Source organism: Cherax quadricarinatus, chromosome 55 (assembly GCF_038502225.1).
Source record: "Cherax quadricarinatus isolate ZL_2023a chromosome 55, ASM3850222v1, whole genome shotgun sequence".
Classification (NCBI taxonomy): domain Eukaryota; kingdom Metazoa; phylum Arthropoda; class Malacostraca; order Decapoda; family Parastacidae; genus Cherax; species Cherax quadricarinatus.
In genome coordinates this window covers 15,259,483-15,277,953 of record NC_091346.1, presented here as the reverse complement: position 1 = coordinate 15,277,953, position 18,471 = coordinate 15,259,483, and the positions used below count along the sequence as shown (strand labels likewise).

The following is an 18,471-nucleotide window of genomic DNA, read 5'->3' as shown; positions in this document are numbered from 1 at the left end:
AAGTCAAATTTTGTAAATTAATAAAAAATAACTAAGCTTCTGCAGTCAGGCTTTTAGAATGTGCCATTGTTGATTTAGTAGGTAAAAAAGTACAGCATGTCACTTGTGACAGTCTAGGATGGACTGAAATGTTGAGTTTCCATTTCCAATTTGTCTTAGTTGTGAGTTTTTCCAGCTGTGTTGAGAATGTTCTTGTGTCACAAGCTGTGATACATGCAGTTGCATAATTTAGGACACATGGGAAGTGAAAGAGAATTCTAAAGAAATAAGAGACTGGAATGAATTCAAGTCTAGAGTAAAGTATTTAGAAGAACTCTTAAATGCTAATGCTTGGGGTATGTAATGAATATAAGCATGTGTTTATTACATATTGTTCTTGTATGTTTGAATATTTACTTCTACTCACATTTCACAATTAAATAGCAATTTGGTGATTTGAAATGTCTATAAAAAATGGGTTTGTTGTGTGTAGGTGGCTCATTGCTTGGTACTTGGTGTTCTGCCTTTGATGTTCTTGGGGGGTGACACAACAGTGATGGATAGTTAGCAACATGGTTTATGACTATTCTTTTCATTAGCATGAATGTTTATGAAGAGATTGGGGAAACAGGTTCGCCAGACTTAAGTTCTGGAGGTAGTAAGTCACAGTTCCTGCACTCTGACGATGGGTGGGGGAAGTTGGATTTGGAGAAGCTATTTGAAGTGTGATTTCTGTACTTCTGGCAAAGCAGCTGTTAATTGAATGATAGTGAATGTGTTTGCTTTGGGTCACTCTACCTTGGTAGGAAGGAATGGAAAATTATTCTAAATTGTTGCTCTGTTCAACAGTGCTGCACAACTCCCCCAACACTGAGTATAACCTGGCACATGGAATCTCCTGGTTGCTACAGTGTGCTAAGGCTGTATCCTACCTCCATGCCATACAACCAAGACCTTTGTTACACAGGTAGGTAGCACACTTCTTGACCTCTATATAGCCAAAACCTTTGTTCCATAAATAGGTAGCACATTGCTTGACCATAAAAATATTCTTTTCTAGTTTTGCTGTTAATGACATTTTTATCTACTGAGCCCTTAAAGTGTTACCTGTGGTGACATTGTTATTTCTAGGTCCCCCTCCCTACCATCCTCTCCTCCTCCCTCCTCTTCTCTCATGCTTCCTCCCTTCCACCACTCCTACCTCACTCCATTCCTCCCACTGATTTTTCAGATACAATTTTTTTTTTTCAACAAGTCAGCCGTCTCCCACCGAGGCAGGGTGACCCAAAAAGAAAGAAAAAATCCCCAAAAAGAAAATACTTTCATCATCATTCAACACTTTCACCTCACTCACTTCACTCACTCACCTCACACAAATATGTAATTTATTTCTTTCCTGCAGTTTGCAAGTAATGTAGGTTATATATAATAAAATATTAGGCACACCTTTTTTTCTTATTCAGAGTTTGTGTACACACCATACCGATATGTTTTTGGGGTTGTCTTGAGGGCAGGATTACTGGAGATGGACTTGCTTTATGTTCTTATATACCTTTTCTGTTATTTTCATTATTTGTACATTTTTTTTTTTTTTTTTTTTGGGGGGGGGGGGGAGGGGGTATGCATTCATAAAACGTGGGGTATAATTCAGGGCATATTTATTTAAAAATTGTTAATTATGCCAGTAATATACGACACTGTTTTTTCAGGGACCTTAAACCTCCAAATTTACTCTTGACGAAAGGAGCCAAGATTCTCAAAGTATGTGATTTTGGAACTGCCTGTGAATTAAGCACCATTATGTCAGATAACCGGGGATCTGCAGCATGGATGGCACCTGAAGTATTTGAAGGTAAGCAACCATTTGCATATACACCTACCATCCGACTTACGACCGAGTTCGGTTCCGAGAAACCGGTCGTAAGTCGAAATGGTCGTAAGTCGAACTTTACTACTGAATATCAACAAAACATTTTTGTAATGACTTTATTTTATTGTTTTATTTTGGTATTTCGTGTTTTACTTTACTTTTTATGCTCTTAGTACTGTATTTTATACTGTAAGGTTTAGGATAAACACTGTGTACAACACAAATAGTTGTTTATTTCCCAGAAATTTGGCATAAAAAACACGGTCGTAAGTCGAGTGGTCGTAAGTCGAGCAGGTCGTAAGTCAGATGGTAGGTGTATATGCTATGCAGTAATCGCGAACAAGCGATACAAGATGCAAAACAACCACAGAGGGGGTTGAATGATAGCTCTAGGTCTTTTGTGTTGTAATCAATACATCATCAGGAGCTTGCAATGTTGTAAAAATAGAGTAAGAAATCCAGGAAGGTCTGTTCATGTAAATTGCTCTTGCAAGGATCATCCAGTCACTGCATTATGCCTTTTTGTTCTTTATTTGCTGTATTTATTTTTCTTCTTATATAGTGTATACACTGAGGAATTATATATTAGACTCTTAGTTTGTATTATACAGACCTAACTGGGATTTTCTTATGTAATTACCATATATTTATTTTCTGCTTTCAGGTAAACTGTACACAGAAAAATGCGATGTATATAGTTGGGGCATTATTCTGTGGGAGGTGATGACCCGTCGTGTACCATTCGCAGATCTTGGCTTAGCTGTTCGCATTATGTGGGCAGTTCACCAGAAGCAGCGACCACCATTAGTAACTGGCTGTCCAAAGTTATTAGAAAATCTAATGAAGCGGTAAGCTATTAGTTTCATCTGCTAATGTACTGTTTAAGGGAATGGCACCATTTTTTTTTTTTTACCTTAACTTTTATTGTACAGTTTTGCTAATGCCAGTAATTCTTTATATCATTGATTTACTATCCTTTAACTGTACAGTAGAACCCCTGTATCCACTGATTCGGTATCCACAGTTTCAGTTATCCACTGTTTACTGTGGCCCAAAAATACCTCTTAATTTTGCATAATAATGGCCCCAGAGTGCAAAAGTGGAAAAGTTGGCAGTTCTTCAAAGCCTAAGAGAAGCTGTGAAGTGCTCCCCATCAGTGAAAAAATGATAATGTGCATAATTTATTAATCAGACTTTATGATAGCCATGTATAGGACTTATATACATGTATATAGGGTTTGCTACTATCCATGGTTTCGGTACCCACTGCAGGTCCTTGGAACATATCCCCCGTGGACTTGAGGGTCCTACTGTATTTTCCTTCTTAGCACATTGGCCATTTCCTACCAAGTTAGGATGAAACAAAGAAGGAAACACATTCATCATCATTCTGTGATTAATTATCTTACCAGAAGTGCATATTGGTTAATTATCTTGCCAGAAGTGCATATTGGTTAATTATCTTGCCAGATGTGCATATTGGTCCTGTTGTCTCTGAGCACCTCTGCAAAGACAGTGATTATATATTAGTGATGGTGAAAGTGTTGAATGATGAAAGTTTATTTCTTTCTTTTTGGGCTTTTCTTTCTTTTTGGGTCACCCTGCCTCAGTGGGAAACGGCTGACGTGTTAAAAAAAAAAGTGGATATATGTACATCATTTCAAATGACCCTCTGACTTTTGGTATCCTCACTGCTCCTTCACGTGCAGGAACTGTACTTCCCACCTCCTGAACTCAAATCCAGCTTATGCCCACTAAATATGCTGTACTCTTATTCTCTTTATCATTATACTGCAACATTTTATAAATATACAGCCTCTCCTCACTTAACAATGGAGTTCCGTTCCTAAGACCTCGTCTTTAAACGAATTTGTCGCTAAGTGAGGAGCAAGATGTAATGGTAGTGGGTTTGTGTCAATCATCTTTGATCTTGTTTTAATGTTACCTTTGCACCAATTATAACACTTCTTGTATATTTTTAAATGTTTATACAGTAGTGTACTGTATATTGAAATAAACAGAATAGAGGAAATCAGCTCTAATATACATTATTTATGTATGAATACTGGTCAGAGAGCCCATCATAAGTCTGAGGCATCGGTAAACAAGTACGTCGCTAAGTGAGGAGAGGCTGTATTTGTCAAGGGCAGAAAGAATATTTCTTAAAAACTCCCCTAAATTACATGCAGTACATCCACTAACAACCTCGGCACTTGTGAGCCATTTAAAGTTTTACTGAGCTGTAGTGTGAATTCATATGAAACATAACTTTCCTTAGTATTACTTTTTTTATTCAACTAATATAAATTGAGGAAAACTTCTCCCTCATCTTGTATTACAGACCTACATTTCATTGACCACAAACTTAATCTATTTAAATTTTTCCACAGTTTTACCATTTTTCATCGCACATCATTTCTTGTTTATTGTTCCTTTGGAATGCAGTAATGGACGGTATAAAACATTGGGCTCTACTATTGGCCTTTTAGTTGCTCACCATTTTTGTCTAGTTAATATGGATTACAATGAATTTATCAGTTAAGATTTGGCACTCAGAGGCTGACTCAAACATGGGTTCAAAAGTAAGATATAATGGAGCTAAACCACATCAGGCAGTCATTGGTTAAGAGCTAGGGTTTGACAATCCTGAATGCACTATGTTTTTTCAAGAGTTGCAATGATTTATCATGGAGAGGGATGTATGTTCATACCTTTATAGCTATTATTGAAGTGTAATTATTGTAGTCCTCTTTATCATTTTTATTCTACACATGACATAGACCAGGGTTATAAAAGGTATTATTCAGAAGGTAGAGGAAGGGTTGGTGAGGTGGTTTGGGCATTTCAAGAGAATGGAGTTGAACGAGATGACCAAGGGGGCATATAAAGCCAGGGTGAAAGCAAGGAGGGGTATAGGTCATCCCAGAAAGGATTGGGATATAGGTCATCCCAGGAAGGATTGGAGAGAAGGTGTAGATTATATTTTGAGTAGTAGGAACCCGAGCATCCGAGAAGCATGTTGAATGTGCTAAAGTGGGATGAGTGGAGATAAATAGTTTTAGGGATTTAATGTGCTGTTGGCGTGTGGGTAGGGTAACATTTATGAAGGGACTCAGGGAAAAGTTAGCCAAACTTGAATCATGGAGGTGGGAAGTACAGTGCCTGCACTCTGGAGGAGGAGTAAAGATGTTACAATTCAGAGGGAGCATTTGAATTGCAATATCTGTGCACCTCTGGCACAGTAGCTATTGAAGGAATGACCGTGTATTTTTTTTTTTTTTTTGGGTGACCCTATTTTGTTGGGAGGTAATCAGTATGGTATTAAAAATACATTATGTATATTTTCTAGGATTTATGGTTATTAGTTGGTATGTGCTAGGACCACAGTCATTATTAATAATGTACACCTTACGTCTTACTTAGAATTGATTGAGATTATCTCTTTTTATTGATAGATGTTGGGACCACAATCAAGCTCGAAGGCCTCGTATGGAAGAGGTGGTGGAGAAAATATCTGTTGTCATACGTTTCCTGAAAGGTGCTGACGAACCTATAAATAATCCCCCATCAGATGACTCTATCACAGGTGTGGCTTCAACTGCTATCATTTAGTTTGTAAAGAATAAAAAGGCACAATAATGTGACTACTTAATGATCCAAGTTGGACCAAAACATCAATATAAGCTTTGTCTCTTATGTGCAGGAATTAATTGGCTAATTATCATAAAATGAAGTACATACTTCCTCTATGTTGAATTCAATACTTCGTTCCAAACGCAACAAAATTATTATTATTTTTTTTTTGTTTTTATTAACACATCGGCCGTCTCTCACGAAGGCAGGGTGGCCCATAAAAGAAAATCTTTCATCATCATTTACTCCATCACTGTCTTGCCAGAGGTGCGCTTACACTACTGTTATAAAACTGTAACATTAACACCCCTCCTTCAGAGTGCCGGCACTGTACTTCCCATCTCCAGGACTCAAGTCCGGCCTGCCAGTTTCCCTGAATCCCTTCATAAATGTTACCTTGCTCACACTCCAACAGCACGTCAAATCCTAGAAGCCATTTGTCTCCATTTGCTCCTATCTAACACGCTCACCTATGCTTGCTGGAAGTTCAAGCTCATCACACACATCTGTTACAAAAAACGCGATTCTAAAAGCTTAGAGATCTCCAGTGAATACTAGAAAGGACTGCCCTTCTAGCATCCAGCCTGTTACTGGGTTTTCGTAACAAGTAGTCAGTATCCTTGTCCAATTATCCATTAAAATTCAGTATGGTTCAATAGTGCTTTAGGATTACAACTGGTAGGCTACTAACTAGAGAAATTAAAATTTAATAAATTTATTAAGTAGTAAGTTGTCTAGAGGTATATTATCAAATTAAATTAATCATAGCAATCAAAATAAAATCAATCTCTCGAGTTCAATATTATTGTGCTGAAAGCACATATCACATTTATAATTCTTAAGTACCGTCAGGTACATTAACATTTAATAAGATATTACAAATATGTACAAGTGTGTGTATGCGTGTAAGTGCTCTTAAGTAGTTAGCTATGTCTCAAGACTCGAATAAGACTTAAACAAGTGACTGACAAAGTCCTCAAATAAACTAACTTCTTGACCGACTGGCAACCCGAACAGTCTGCTTGAACAACAAAGAATGCTAAGCCCCATAGCAATGCAATATCAAGCGACTGCGACACAATCAGGATCAAGGAGATAATATAACGACACTAAGTAGGGACCATCAGCAGATCCTCCACTAAAGTTACAAAACTCCCATAATACTGAATCTTCGTTCAGCATAGGAAAAACACGACTGTGACAATACACAGAAACCAGTACAAAATTAGGTCAGAAGCTATAGCTAAGGACCTGAGATGTTCAGAGTGTCTAAGTGACACACAACCTCAGTACAACGTCGAAAATCACTAAGTCTTTACAATGTTCTGTGAACAAAGTTCTACAGAACTAACAAGAATAATGAGACAGACAATCTGTCCAACCAGCAAGCGAGTCTCTAGCAGACTCAGACAGACAATGTCCAACCAGCAAGCGAGTCTCTAGCAGACTTACTTCAGAGAGGTGAGGACACCCCCCCTCGATCACGTGATAGCTACGTGGACAACTGCAGCTCAGAAGCCGGCAGTATAACGAGCGACAAGCGATAATTACAGTAGTTTGACAATCAAGCCTAACTGAGCACATTTTATATACATCCTAACAACATAAGCTAAATAACAATATAACAGTCAAATAATAATATAAAGTCATACATTTACGATTTAGCTATTATCGCAAATATAAGCAATATAAAATTAAATGAAAAGGTAATATACATTATATATACATAATAATCATTGTAACCCATTCAGGGGTTGCAACACCCCCCCCAACACGACAGAGGGTCGCACTAGGAGTTGCATTAATGTCTTTCACATTATTTCTGATTACTCATATCAATATTATATAATATAAAAATTAATTTAGTCTCTCTTGTGCCAAGCACTTCTACAATTTCACAGCGTCCGTCACTAGGATATGCCCCTAGTACTAGGGCAGTACACAGTATCGTATCTCTGCATACTCGTGGTTATGTACATCAGTGTAGAGACAGGATAGCGCTGACAAGGAGGGCACGTTGAGGCTCGATCATAGTAGAGGAGACTGCATTCCACTCTTAAGTAGTGGTTGTGGAATGCGAGGCAGTATGAACATCTGAGTATGAAACAGCTTAAGGTGTGTAGTGAGGGGGGGGGTCTGCGACAGGACAGTGTTGCGTCACGCAGTACATCGCCCACACTACACTACTCACTCAACACTCAGCTTGTCTCCTCCTCACACATTACTGTGAATATATAAATATAATAATTAGACATGACATGAGTATATATAGTTAATATGGGCTGGAGGGATTAAGTTACTTTACTGAATTTGACATAGCAAGTAACAAAAGGTATTTGGGCATAAAATTACGTTAATTTAATGTAACTGATAATTATTAAGGACGAGACAGAGCGTCAGCAATTACATTACAATGACCACTTATGTGTTTTATACTAATAGAATAAGGTTGGATTCTGAGGGCCCACCTCATGATCCTAGCATTTTTACTTTTCATAGTGTTTATATAAGTGAGTGGATTGTGGTCAGAAAAAACGTTAATTTTAAATGGGGAAGTGCCCAAATACACGTCAAAATGTTCCAAGGACACCACAAGAGCTAGAGCCTCTTTCTCAATAGTGGCATAATTTTTCTGGTGTCGTTTAAGCTTAGATGAATAGTAACATATAGGATGGAGAATGTCAGTGGATGTTGACTGTTGGAGCAGCACAGCACCCACTGCATAGCCACTCGCATCTATATGTAAAAAGAAGGGAAGATTGAAATTAGGACTCTTCAACACAGGAGCAGAGGATAGCAAGCGCTTCAACCTTTTGAACGAGTCTGAACAATCTCTAGTCCAGGTGAACTGAACTTTGCTACTAGTAAGCTCAGTGAGAGGAGCTGCAATCTGAGAAAAGTTTGGACAGAACCTGCGATAATATCCTGCCATACCCAGGAATCTCTGTACTCCTTTCCTATCCTGTGGCACTGGAAATTCAGAAATTGCACGAACCTTAGCCTCAATAGGAGCAACCTCACCTTGGCCGATACAAAAGCCTAGATAGGTAATCTTGGCTTGACCAAAACTACATTTAGCTAAGTTAACAGTGAAGTTGTAGTGCGCCAGTCTCTCAAACAATGCTCTGAGACGCGTCAAGTGCTGTTCCCACTCGTCACTGTACACCACTAAGTCGTCAAGGTAGGCTTCTACTCCTTCTAAGTTGTGGGTCAACTCGTTCATTATACGTTGGAATGAAGAAGCCGCGTTACATAGGCCGAAGGGGGTGACGAGGTAGTTAAACAATCCATCTTGAACAGTAAAAGCAGATATTTCTTGAGCACGTTCAGTAAGCGGGACTTGATAATAGCCTCGTAAGAGATCTAAACGGCTGACAAACTGGGCTCCTGACACACGGTCAATAAGGTCGTCAATGCGAGGTAGAGGATAACCATCAGGCAAGGTGACAGAGTTCACTTTCCTGTAATCAGTGCACATCCTGAAACTACCGTCAGGTTTAGGCACTAAAATACAGGGAGATGCCCATGGACTTTTACTGCGCTCAATAAGTCCGTGAGATAACAGAAAATCAACCTCTTCTCTCAATGCTTTATGCTTTGTTGGACTCATCCTATATGGTGATTGCTTAATGGGTGATGCTCCCTGTACATCAACGTCATGTACACCCAGAGTACAACGTTTAGGAACATCACCGAACAATTCAGGGAAATGCAAAATCATGTTTTTAATATCACCAGCTTTATCAATCCCAAGGTTACTAAGAAAATCGTCTAGTGATTGTAGAGTCACTGAATTTTCTAAACGCACCTCTATACCTCTAGAGATGTCAGGTAGACTGACGTTTTCTTCCTCTGTCCTAGGAAGAATAGAAGTAGTAGGTAGAGGACTAGCGTAGTATGCCTTAAGCTGGTTAACATGGTACACATGATTAGATTTCTTTTTCCCAGGCGTACGTACCAAATAATTTACGTCGCTAAGCTTTTTCACTACTTCCAGGGGACCATCATACCTGGCTTGTAGAGCATGACCTGGTACTAATTTCCGAGCCATCACCTTATCTCCTGCTTTAAAAGAACGAGAGACAGCACGCTTGTCATAATGTTGCTTCATTCTAGCTTGGGCTGAAACTAGGTTTTTCGAAGCTAGCTCTCTAGCGGCTGTCAAATGTTGCTGCATTAATGAAGGTGAAGTACTCAATGATGGATTTGATTTTCCTGTCCACACGTCTTTTAACACTGCGAGAGGACCACGCACTTGGTGTCCGAATATTAGTTCAAACGGACTAAACCCGAGACTTTCTTGCTCACTTTCTCTCATAGCGAACAGAAGAAAAGGTATACCCTCATCCCAGTCTCTAGAAAAATGTTCACAATAAGCTCTCATCATGGACTTCAGTGTCTGATGAAATCTCTCTAGAGCCCCTTGTGACTGTGGATGATAACTGGTTGAAAGTACAGACTTTATTCCTAGGTGGGATAATGCTTCTCGAAAGATCTTAGAAGTGAAGTTAGATCCCTGATCTGATTGTATCTCTCGTGGCAATCCAACCTGGGAGAAAAATTTCATCAGCGCTCTCACAATAGCACGAGCATTAATTTTTCTCATAGGAATAGCTTCGGGATAGCGTGTTGCAGCGTCCATAATAGTAAATAAGTATTGGTTTCCTAGTTTGGTTCTAGGCAAAGGACCAACACAATCAATAATAAGACGTGAGAATGGTTCACCATGCACGGTGATAGGAATGAGAGGCGCAGGTGGAGGTGTGTGCGCTGGCTTGCCTGTCACTTGACACACGTGGCAACGTCGCACATGATCAGCTACTGTTTCCTTCATCTTTGGCCAAGTAAAATGTTTTGCCAGTTTACCGAGTGTCTTCTTGACACCCAAATGTCCTCCTATGGGACTATTGTGAGCAAAATCAATGGCTTGTTCACGAAATGTAACTGGTAACACAACGAGATGCTTGACTGTGGTGGAAACACTATCAGCTGACAACTTACATGTATTTTTCTCCATCAGTACACCGTTACTATAATAGTAACAATTATCGAGATCCTTTGCTTCACTCTCAGTAACTGCTATATCTCTCAGTCTTTCCAGTGACTGATCAACAAACTGATCCTTGATTAAATCATCATGAGTTAGAAATTTAACGTCAGTTGTGTCCTGACTAGGTTGATGACCGGGGGGAGTCAGTGTTAATGATCCTGGGCGCAGAGCGTCACTAAACAACATATTCAACCCCAAATCATTGTCATCCACTAACTCAACAGGAGACAAGGATGGTTGTTGAATCTTTGACATAGCTCTAGTAATTGCGCTGAGAGGAAATAAAATAGGTTTCTCTCTACAAGCTTCAATGGCATAATTATCATCAGTGTTATTATCAATCACAAGTGGTTCTTTACATATACCAGCATGAAGGATATCGTTCCCTATCAACAAGTCCACTGACCTGATGGGAAATACACCACTGGATATACCCACTGAAATATAACCAGTATAATAGCTTGTTTCAATATAAACTTTGTGCAGAGGCACTTTTATAACAGCCCCTCCATAGGCTTCTAACAATACATCTATCTTGCAATAGGTATCGTCAGTTATGGGCAGTACATCTTCTCTTAATAACGTGAGATAACTGCCAGTGTCTCTGAAAGAAATTATCTCAGTTAGATGTGATTCGTCAAATCCTACTTTATCTCTCGAAAAGTAAGGACTCATCGCTGAACGAATCTTTTCGTCAGATACACTTTCTGACGCTAGTCATCTATCCTGAGTAACATTATCTAAAACAGTAGGATCAGAGGAATTGCTAGGATTTTGGTGCCTTTGTTGCTCGGAAGAGGATACGACTTGAGTGGGGGCGCCAGCCGCACGACTGTTTCTCGTATCTCTTTCTAACTTATAGCAATACTCTCTAGTATGTCCTTTTCTGTTACAATAGGTACATTTAACTTTCTTCTTCTCGATACCAGATTTCTGTCTAGCCACAGAGACAGATTCAGGATTGTGAGTTTTCCTGGTAAAGGTACGAGAAGTTACAGTAGCAGGTACATCAGGCCGGCAATGAGCAGCTGATTTAGGTTGCCAACTTCTAGGACAATTTTTAGTTACCTTGTTTCTTTGTGTTTTAGTACGTACAAGTTTGTGAGAAATCTCGTAATTGTCTGCTAATGCTGCAGTTTCCAGAATATCCGAGGTAGTATGATCGATCAGATATTCTTGTATGTCAGCAGACATACAGTTGTTAAACTCTTCGTGTAGTAACAACTGAACAAGGCTGTCGTAGTTGGTACACTTAGCAGCTCTAGTCCATCTCTCAAATGCAACTTTTTTCTCACGAGCAAACTCTACACAAGTTTGATCTTGTCGTCGTTGTAACGTACGAAATGCTCTTTGATAACTTACAGGTAACAAGTTATACGTCTCTAGAATAGTTTGTTTGACAGCGTCATAACTAATGTACTTGGCAAATGGCAAAGCAGCCGTACAAGTTTGAGCTCTTCCTGTCAAAGCAGTATGAAGCAATGTTGCCCAGTGCTTACGTGGCCAGTTCATAGCACGAGCCTGGTTCTCAAACACATCAAAATATGTGTCTAAGTCACTTTCAAAAAACTTAGGAACCATGGATGCAGCTTTCTGCACATTAAATGTGTCCTGTGATATATCAGTCTGTTGTCTTAACAGACGAACATTTTCTCTTTGGAAATCTTCTTCGTTCAATTTCCTCTGTGCCTCTATTTGTGCAGTCTGCAACATAATGAGGCGTTCAAACCTCTCAAACTGTTCCTGAGAGATAGGACCAGTGGGTAATGGAGGAGTAGGGAAATTAACATGGTCTGGACGGTCCTTAGGTCGGACACTTGGTCCAGCCGTCTCTAGAGAGTCTAGATCTGGTCTAGGATAAGTAAATACAGGTGTAGTATACACTGTACTAGTATTAGGCTGTGTCATACTACCAGCTATACTCTGTACTATAGTGTCAGTGAGGCGGGAAGGTGTGAGCGAGAACTGAGCTACACTAGGCTCAGACACGAGGCTCACTTCTGCTCTAGTTGCTCTTTCTTCAACTTCAAATAGAGCCATACTTCCTAATTGTGACACTAGACTTTCTGAATCTGAATCATAATCAGACATCTCTGTATGAGCAGGAAACAATATATCTTTAATTAATGCTCTGACAGTTTCTGCTGTGTAATTCCTGTTATACGTCACACCGAGATATTTGGCTACTTGCCAACACGTCTGAAGTTTTAATGTACTTAACTCAGACAAAGTCAGAGTATCAATTAACTGTTTCACTTTGGCATACATCACGAAAATAATTGTACTACGAGAGAGTGATTATGGGAAACTATAATCCTAATAGGAATTTTAGTGTTGGTTGTCTTAGAGCTAGAGCTCATAAACAGTATTTCCATCTCCTTGGATCAAGAGACTCAGTCAGGTACATACATCCACCTGGTATGTTGTACAAGACTAAACTCAAAGTCTTCAGATTAGGAAAGTACTCAAAGTGTTTGATCATAGATTCACTAGTATGTCAAACTGGACAATTTCTCCAACACCTTGGATCAAAGAGACAGTTTCTCCAACACCCAAGAGACAGGCCCCCATTTGTTACAAAAAACGCGATTCTAAAAGCTTAGAGATCTCCAGTGAATACTAGAAAGGACTGCCCTTCTAGCATCCAGCCTGTTACTGGGTTTTCGTAACAAGTAGTCAGTATCCTTGTCCAATTATCCATTAAAATTTAGTATGGTTCAATAGTGCTTTAGGATTACAACTGGTAGGCTACTAACTAGAGAAATTAAAATTTAATAAATTTATTAAGTAGTAAGTTGTCTAGAGGTATATTATCAAATTAAATTAAATCACAGCAATCAAAATAAAATCAATCTCTCGAGTTCAATATTATTGTGCTGAAAGCACATATCACATTTATAATTCTTAAGTACCGTCAGGTACATTAACATTTAATAAGATATTACAAATATGTACAAGTGTGTGTATGCGTGTAAGTGCTCTTAAGTAGTTAGCTATGTCTCAAGACTCGAATAAGACTTAAACAAGTGACTGACAAAGTCCTCAAATAAACTAACTTCTTGACCGACTGGCAACCCGAACAGTCTGCTTGAACAACAAAGAATGCTAAGCCCAATAGCAATGCAATATCAAGCGACTGCGACACAATCAGGATCAAGGAGATAATATAACGACACTAAGTAGGGACCATCAGCAGATCCTCCACCAAAGTTACAAAACTCCCATAATACTGAATCTTCGTTCAGCATAGGAAAAACTCGACTGTGACAATGCACAGAAACCAGTACAAAATTAGGTCAGAAGCTATAGCTAAGGACCTGAGATATTCAGAGTGTCTAAGTGACACACAACCTCCGTACAACGTCGAAAATCACTAAGTCTTTACAATGTTCTGTGAACAAAGTTCTACAGAACTAACAAGAATAATGAGACAGACAATCTGTCCAACCAGCAGGCGAGTCTCTAGCAGACTCAGACAGACAATGTCCAACCAGCAAGCGAGTCTCTAGCAGACTGAATACTTCACACGAGGTGAGGACACCCCCCCTCGATCACGTGATAGCCCAACCAGCTCAGAAGCCGATCAGCGACAAGCGTAATTACAGTTTGACAATCAAGTGAGCACACATAAGCTAAATAACAATATAACAGTCAAATAATAATATAAAGTCAGAAGCCGGCAGTATAACGAGCGACAAGCGATAATTACAGTAGTTTGACAATCAATATACTAACTGAGCACATTTAGGGGTTACATCCTAACAACATAAGCTAAATAACAATATCAATCAGCAAATAATAATATAAAGTCATACATTTACGATTTAGCTATTATCGCAAATATAAGCAATATAAAATTAAATGAAAAGGTAATATACATAAGAAGTATATATATACATAATAATCATTGTAACGACAGTTGTGACAGGCAAGTTTCTACGTCTGCTACCCCTGTTATGTATAATAATATCTTTATTTCTACAAGTACGTCTACAAAGTATACAGGCCTAGCTGACATCAGTGACATACTACTATATAGAAAGCTGCTTGTTATGCAGAGCATTTTGGGCAAATTAGGTCAGTTTTGTCCTAGGATGCAACCCATACCAGTCAACTAACACCCAGGTACATATTTTACTGATGGGGAACATAGACAACCAGTGTAAAGAAACACGCCCAATGTTTCTACCCGGCCAGGAATTGAACCTGGACCTTTGCCATGTGAAGTGAGAGCTTTAGTCACCCTGCCACAGGCCACTTAGTAAGTAGGTACCTGTGAGCTCTTGACTGCTGTGGGTGGCATGCAGTATATTTTAGATAGTGCCGATCTTTGAAATGAGCTGAGATAGAATAACAATTCTTATTCACCAAAGTGAGTGGGGTCAAGAAAATATGCTACTAATTTTAGTGATTTCAAGCACTTGTTTTAAACACACGTTCATCTTTCCTTTATTCTTTTTCAAATGGTATAATATTAAAAAAGATTATGATTTTCTTTTTGTTTTTATGGCTTTGACTTTATTTCTCATGTAAACAGTTATTGTTTGCACTCCTCTTTATTTGGTATGAACTCTGGATATTTTTTTAAATTATTCTCTTCCCCTCAAGGAGCTCTTGAATCAAGGAAATGGAAGCTACCCTCTCCTTCCTTGGATCAAACCTGATTATCTCCCATTATCCACGTGCTGTATGGTTCTTATGGGCTAAGCACTCCCCCATAATTATAATAATACAGTAAATCCACAATATAATGGACCCTGATATAACAGACTTGTAAATTTATGGATCAAATCCACTGGGTAAATTGTACTTGTAACTTCCTTGTTTTCAGTGTTATTGTGGTATAACTGTAAATTGAAGGTACAGTAGTATATTAGGTATGTATTCTAACACACTGGTCTTTTCCCACCAAGGTTGGGTGACCTCTCCCCAAGAATAGAATCACTTTTACCATCACTCACTCTATCATTTTTGCCGAAGGCATGCTGACATTATTGTTCAGATGCCTCTCTAAATTGAAATCACTTCCCAGTAATAATAATTCTTCTTTCAATGCATCAGTTGTATCCCACTGAGGCAGGGTGGCCCAAAAGGAAAAGCAAAAGTTTCTCCTTTTAAATTTAGTAATGTATACAGGAGAATGGGTTACTAGCCCCTTGCTCCCGGCATTTTAGTCTTCTCCTCTTATGACACGCATGGCTTATGGAGGAAGAATTCTGTTCCACTTCTCCATGGAGATAACCGGAAATAAAGAAGAATAAGAACGAGTAAGAAGATAGAAGAAAACCCAGAGGGGTGTGTGTACACTATATGCTTGTACATGTATGTGTAGTGTGACCTAAGTGTAAGTAGAAGTAGCAAGATATACCTGGTATCTGTGTGTTTATGAGACAGAAAATAAGACACCAGCAGTCCTACCATCGTGTAAAACAATTACAGGCTTCCGTTTTACTCACTTGGCAGGACGGCAGTACCTCCCTGGGCGGTTGCTGTCTACCAACCTACTACCTAGGGTAATAACAATTTTTTTTTTTTCAACAAGTCGGCTGTCTCCCACCGAGGCAGGGTGACCCAAAAAAGAAAGAAAATCCCCAAAAAGAAAATACTTTCATCATCATTCAACACTTTCACCACACTCACACATTATCACTGCTTTTGCAGAGGTGCTCAGAATACAACAGCTTAGAAGCATATACGTATAAAGATACACAACATGTCCCTCCAAACTGCCAATATCCCAAACCCCTCCTTTAAAGTGCAGGCATTGTACTTCCCATTTCCAGGACTCAAGTCCGACTATATGAACATAACCGGTTTCCCTGAATCCCTTCACTAAATATTACCCTGCTCACACTCCAACAGATCGTCAGGTTCCAAGTATCATTCGCCTCCATTCACTCCTATCTAACACGCTCATGCACGCTTGCTGGAAATCCAAGCCCCTAGCCCACAAAACCTCCTTTACCCCCTCTTTCCAACCCTTTCGAGGACGACCCCTACCCCTCCTTCCTTCCCCTATAGATTTATATGCTTTCCATGTCATTCTACTTTGATCCATTCTCTCTAAATGACCAAACCACCTCAACAACCCCTCTTCTGCCCTCTGACTAATGCTTTTATTAACTCCACACCTTCTCCTAATTTCCACACTCCGAATTTTCTGCATAATATTTACACCACACATTGCCCTTAGACAGGACATCTCCACTGCCTCCAACCGTCTCCTCGCTGCTGCATTTACCACCCACAATTGTACCCACTAAATTTTTTTAATGTGTTTTCAGATTCGTACATGTCTCCATGTATTGGTTCAAGTGCAGGTCACACCAGCCGAGACGTGAGTGAATTAAGTTGCAGCACCAATGACATCACTTGTGAGCCTTGTGCCCATAGGAAGATTCAGTCCAATAACATTGGCCTCTCAACACTCCATAATGAGGTTAGTTACATTTTTTAACACACTGGCTGTCTCTCACCAAGGTAGAGTGACCCATAAAAGAGGAAAGACATTTACCGTCACTTATTCAACCGCTGTCTTGACAGATGCAAGCTGACATCACATTTCAGATAACTTTGAACTGTACCTTTCTTATCCATCCTTTAGAGTGCAAGTGCTGTATTTCTTACCTCCAGGACTCAAATTCAGCTAACCAGTTTCCCTGAATCCTGTCTTAAATATTGCCTTGCTCACAGTCCAACAGCACATCAAGTTATGAAAGCCTCAATTCTCTCTAATCTAATTTGCTCACACATTAGAAATTCATAATGAATGTTTATATTAAATGTCTCCCTAGATAGGAAAGAAGCCAGACAGAGCATCCTGCAGCCTGTATAATATTATTTTTTTTTATTTTTTTTTATTATCACACTGGCCGATTCCCACCAAGGCAGGGTGGCCCAAAAAAGAAAAACTTTCACCATCATTCACTCCATCACTGTCTTGCCAGAAGGGTGCTTTACACTACAGTTTTTAAACTGCAACATTAACACCCCTCCTTCAGAGTGCAGGCACTGTACTTCCCATCTCCAGGACTCAAGTCCGGCCTGCCGGTTTCCCTGAATCCCTTCATAAATGTTACTTTGCTCACACTCCAACAGCACGTCAAGTATTAAAAACCATTTGTCTCCATTCACTCCTATCAAACACGCTCACGCATGCCTGCTGGAAGTCCAAGCCCCTCGCACGCAAAACCTCCTTTACCCCCTCCCTCCAACCCTTCCTAGGCCGACCCCTACCCCGCCTTCCTTCCACTACAGACTGATACACTCTTGAAGTCATTCTGTTTCGCTCCATTCTCTCTACATGTCCGAACCACCTCAACAACCCTTCCTCAGCCCTCTGGACAACAGTTTTGGTAATCCCGCACCTCCTCCTAACTTCCAAACTACGAATTCTCTGCATTATATTCACACCACACATTGCCCTCAGACATGACATCTCCACTGCCTCCAGCCTTCTCCTCGCTGCAACATTCATCACCCACGCTTCACACCCATATAAGAGCGTTGGTAAAACTATACTCTCATACATTCCCCTCTTTGCCTCCAAGGACAAAGTTCTTTGTCTCCACAGACTCCTAAGTGCACCACTCACTCTTTTTCCCTCATCAATTCTATGATTCACCTCATCTTTCATAGACCCATCCGCTGACACGTCCACTCCCAAATATCTGAATACGTTCACCTCCTCCATACTCTCTCTCTCCAATCTGATATTCAATCTTTCATCACCTAATCTTTTTGTTATCCTCATAACCTTACTCTTTCCTGTATTCACCTTTAATTTTCTTCTTTTGCACACCCTACCAAATTCATCCACCAATCTCTGCAACTTCTCTTCAGAATCTCCCAAGAGCACAGTGTCATCAGCAAAGAGCAGCTGTGACAACTCCCACTTTGTGTGTGATTCTTTATCTTTTAACTCCATGCCTCTTGTATA

The 18,471-nt window shown here is 39.6% G+C and overlaps 1 protein-coding gene across 4 annotated transcripts in view; it reads left to right on the top strand.

The window, feature by feature from the left end:
- Nucleotides 1-18,471, top strand: part of LOC128699023 (mitogen-activated protein kinase kinase kinase 7-like) — a 120,561-nt gene that overhangs the window by 7,234 nt on the left and 94,856 nt on the right. For all 4 annotated transcript variants that reach the window (XM_070096874.1, XM_070096873.1, XM_070096876.1 and 1 more), the window contains exons 4-8: nt 829-946; nt 1,689-1,831; nt 2,514-2,697; nt 5,305-5,435; nt 16,817-16,971. In XM_070096874.1, the coding sequence (XP_069952975.1) occupies nt 829-946; nt 1,689-1,831; nt 2,514-2,697; nt 5,305-5,435; nt 16,817-16,971 (731 nt within the window). The remainder of the gene's footprint in view (nt 1-828; nt 947-1,688; nt 1,832-2,513; nt 2,698-5,304; nt 5,436-16,816; nt 16,972-18,471) is intronic.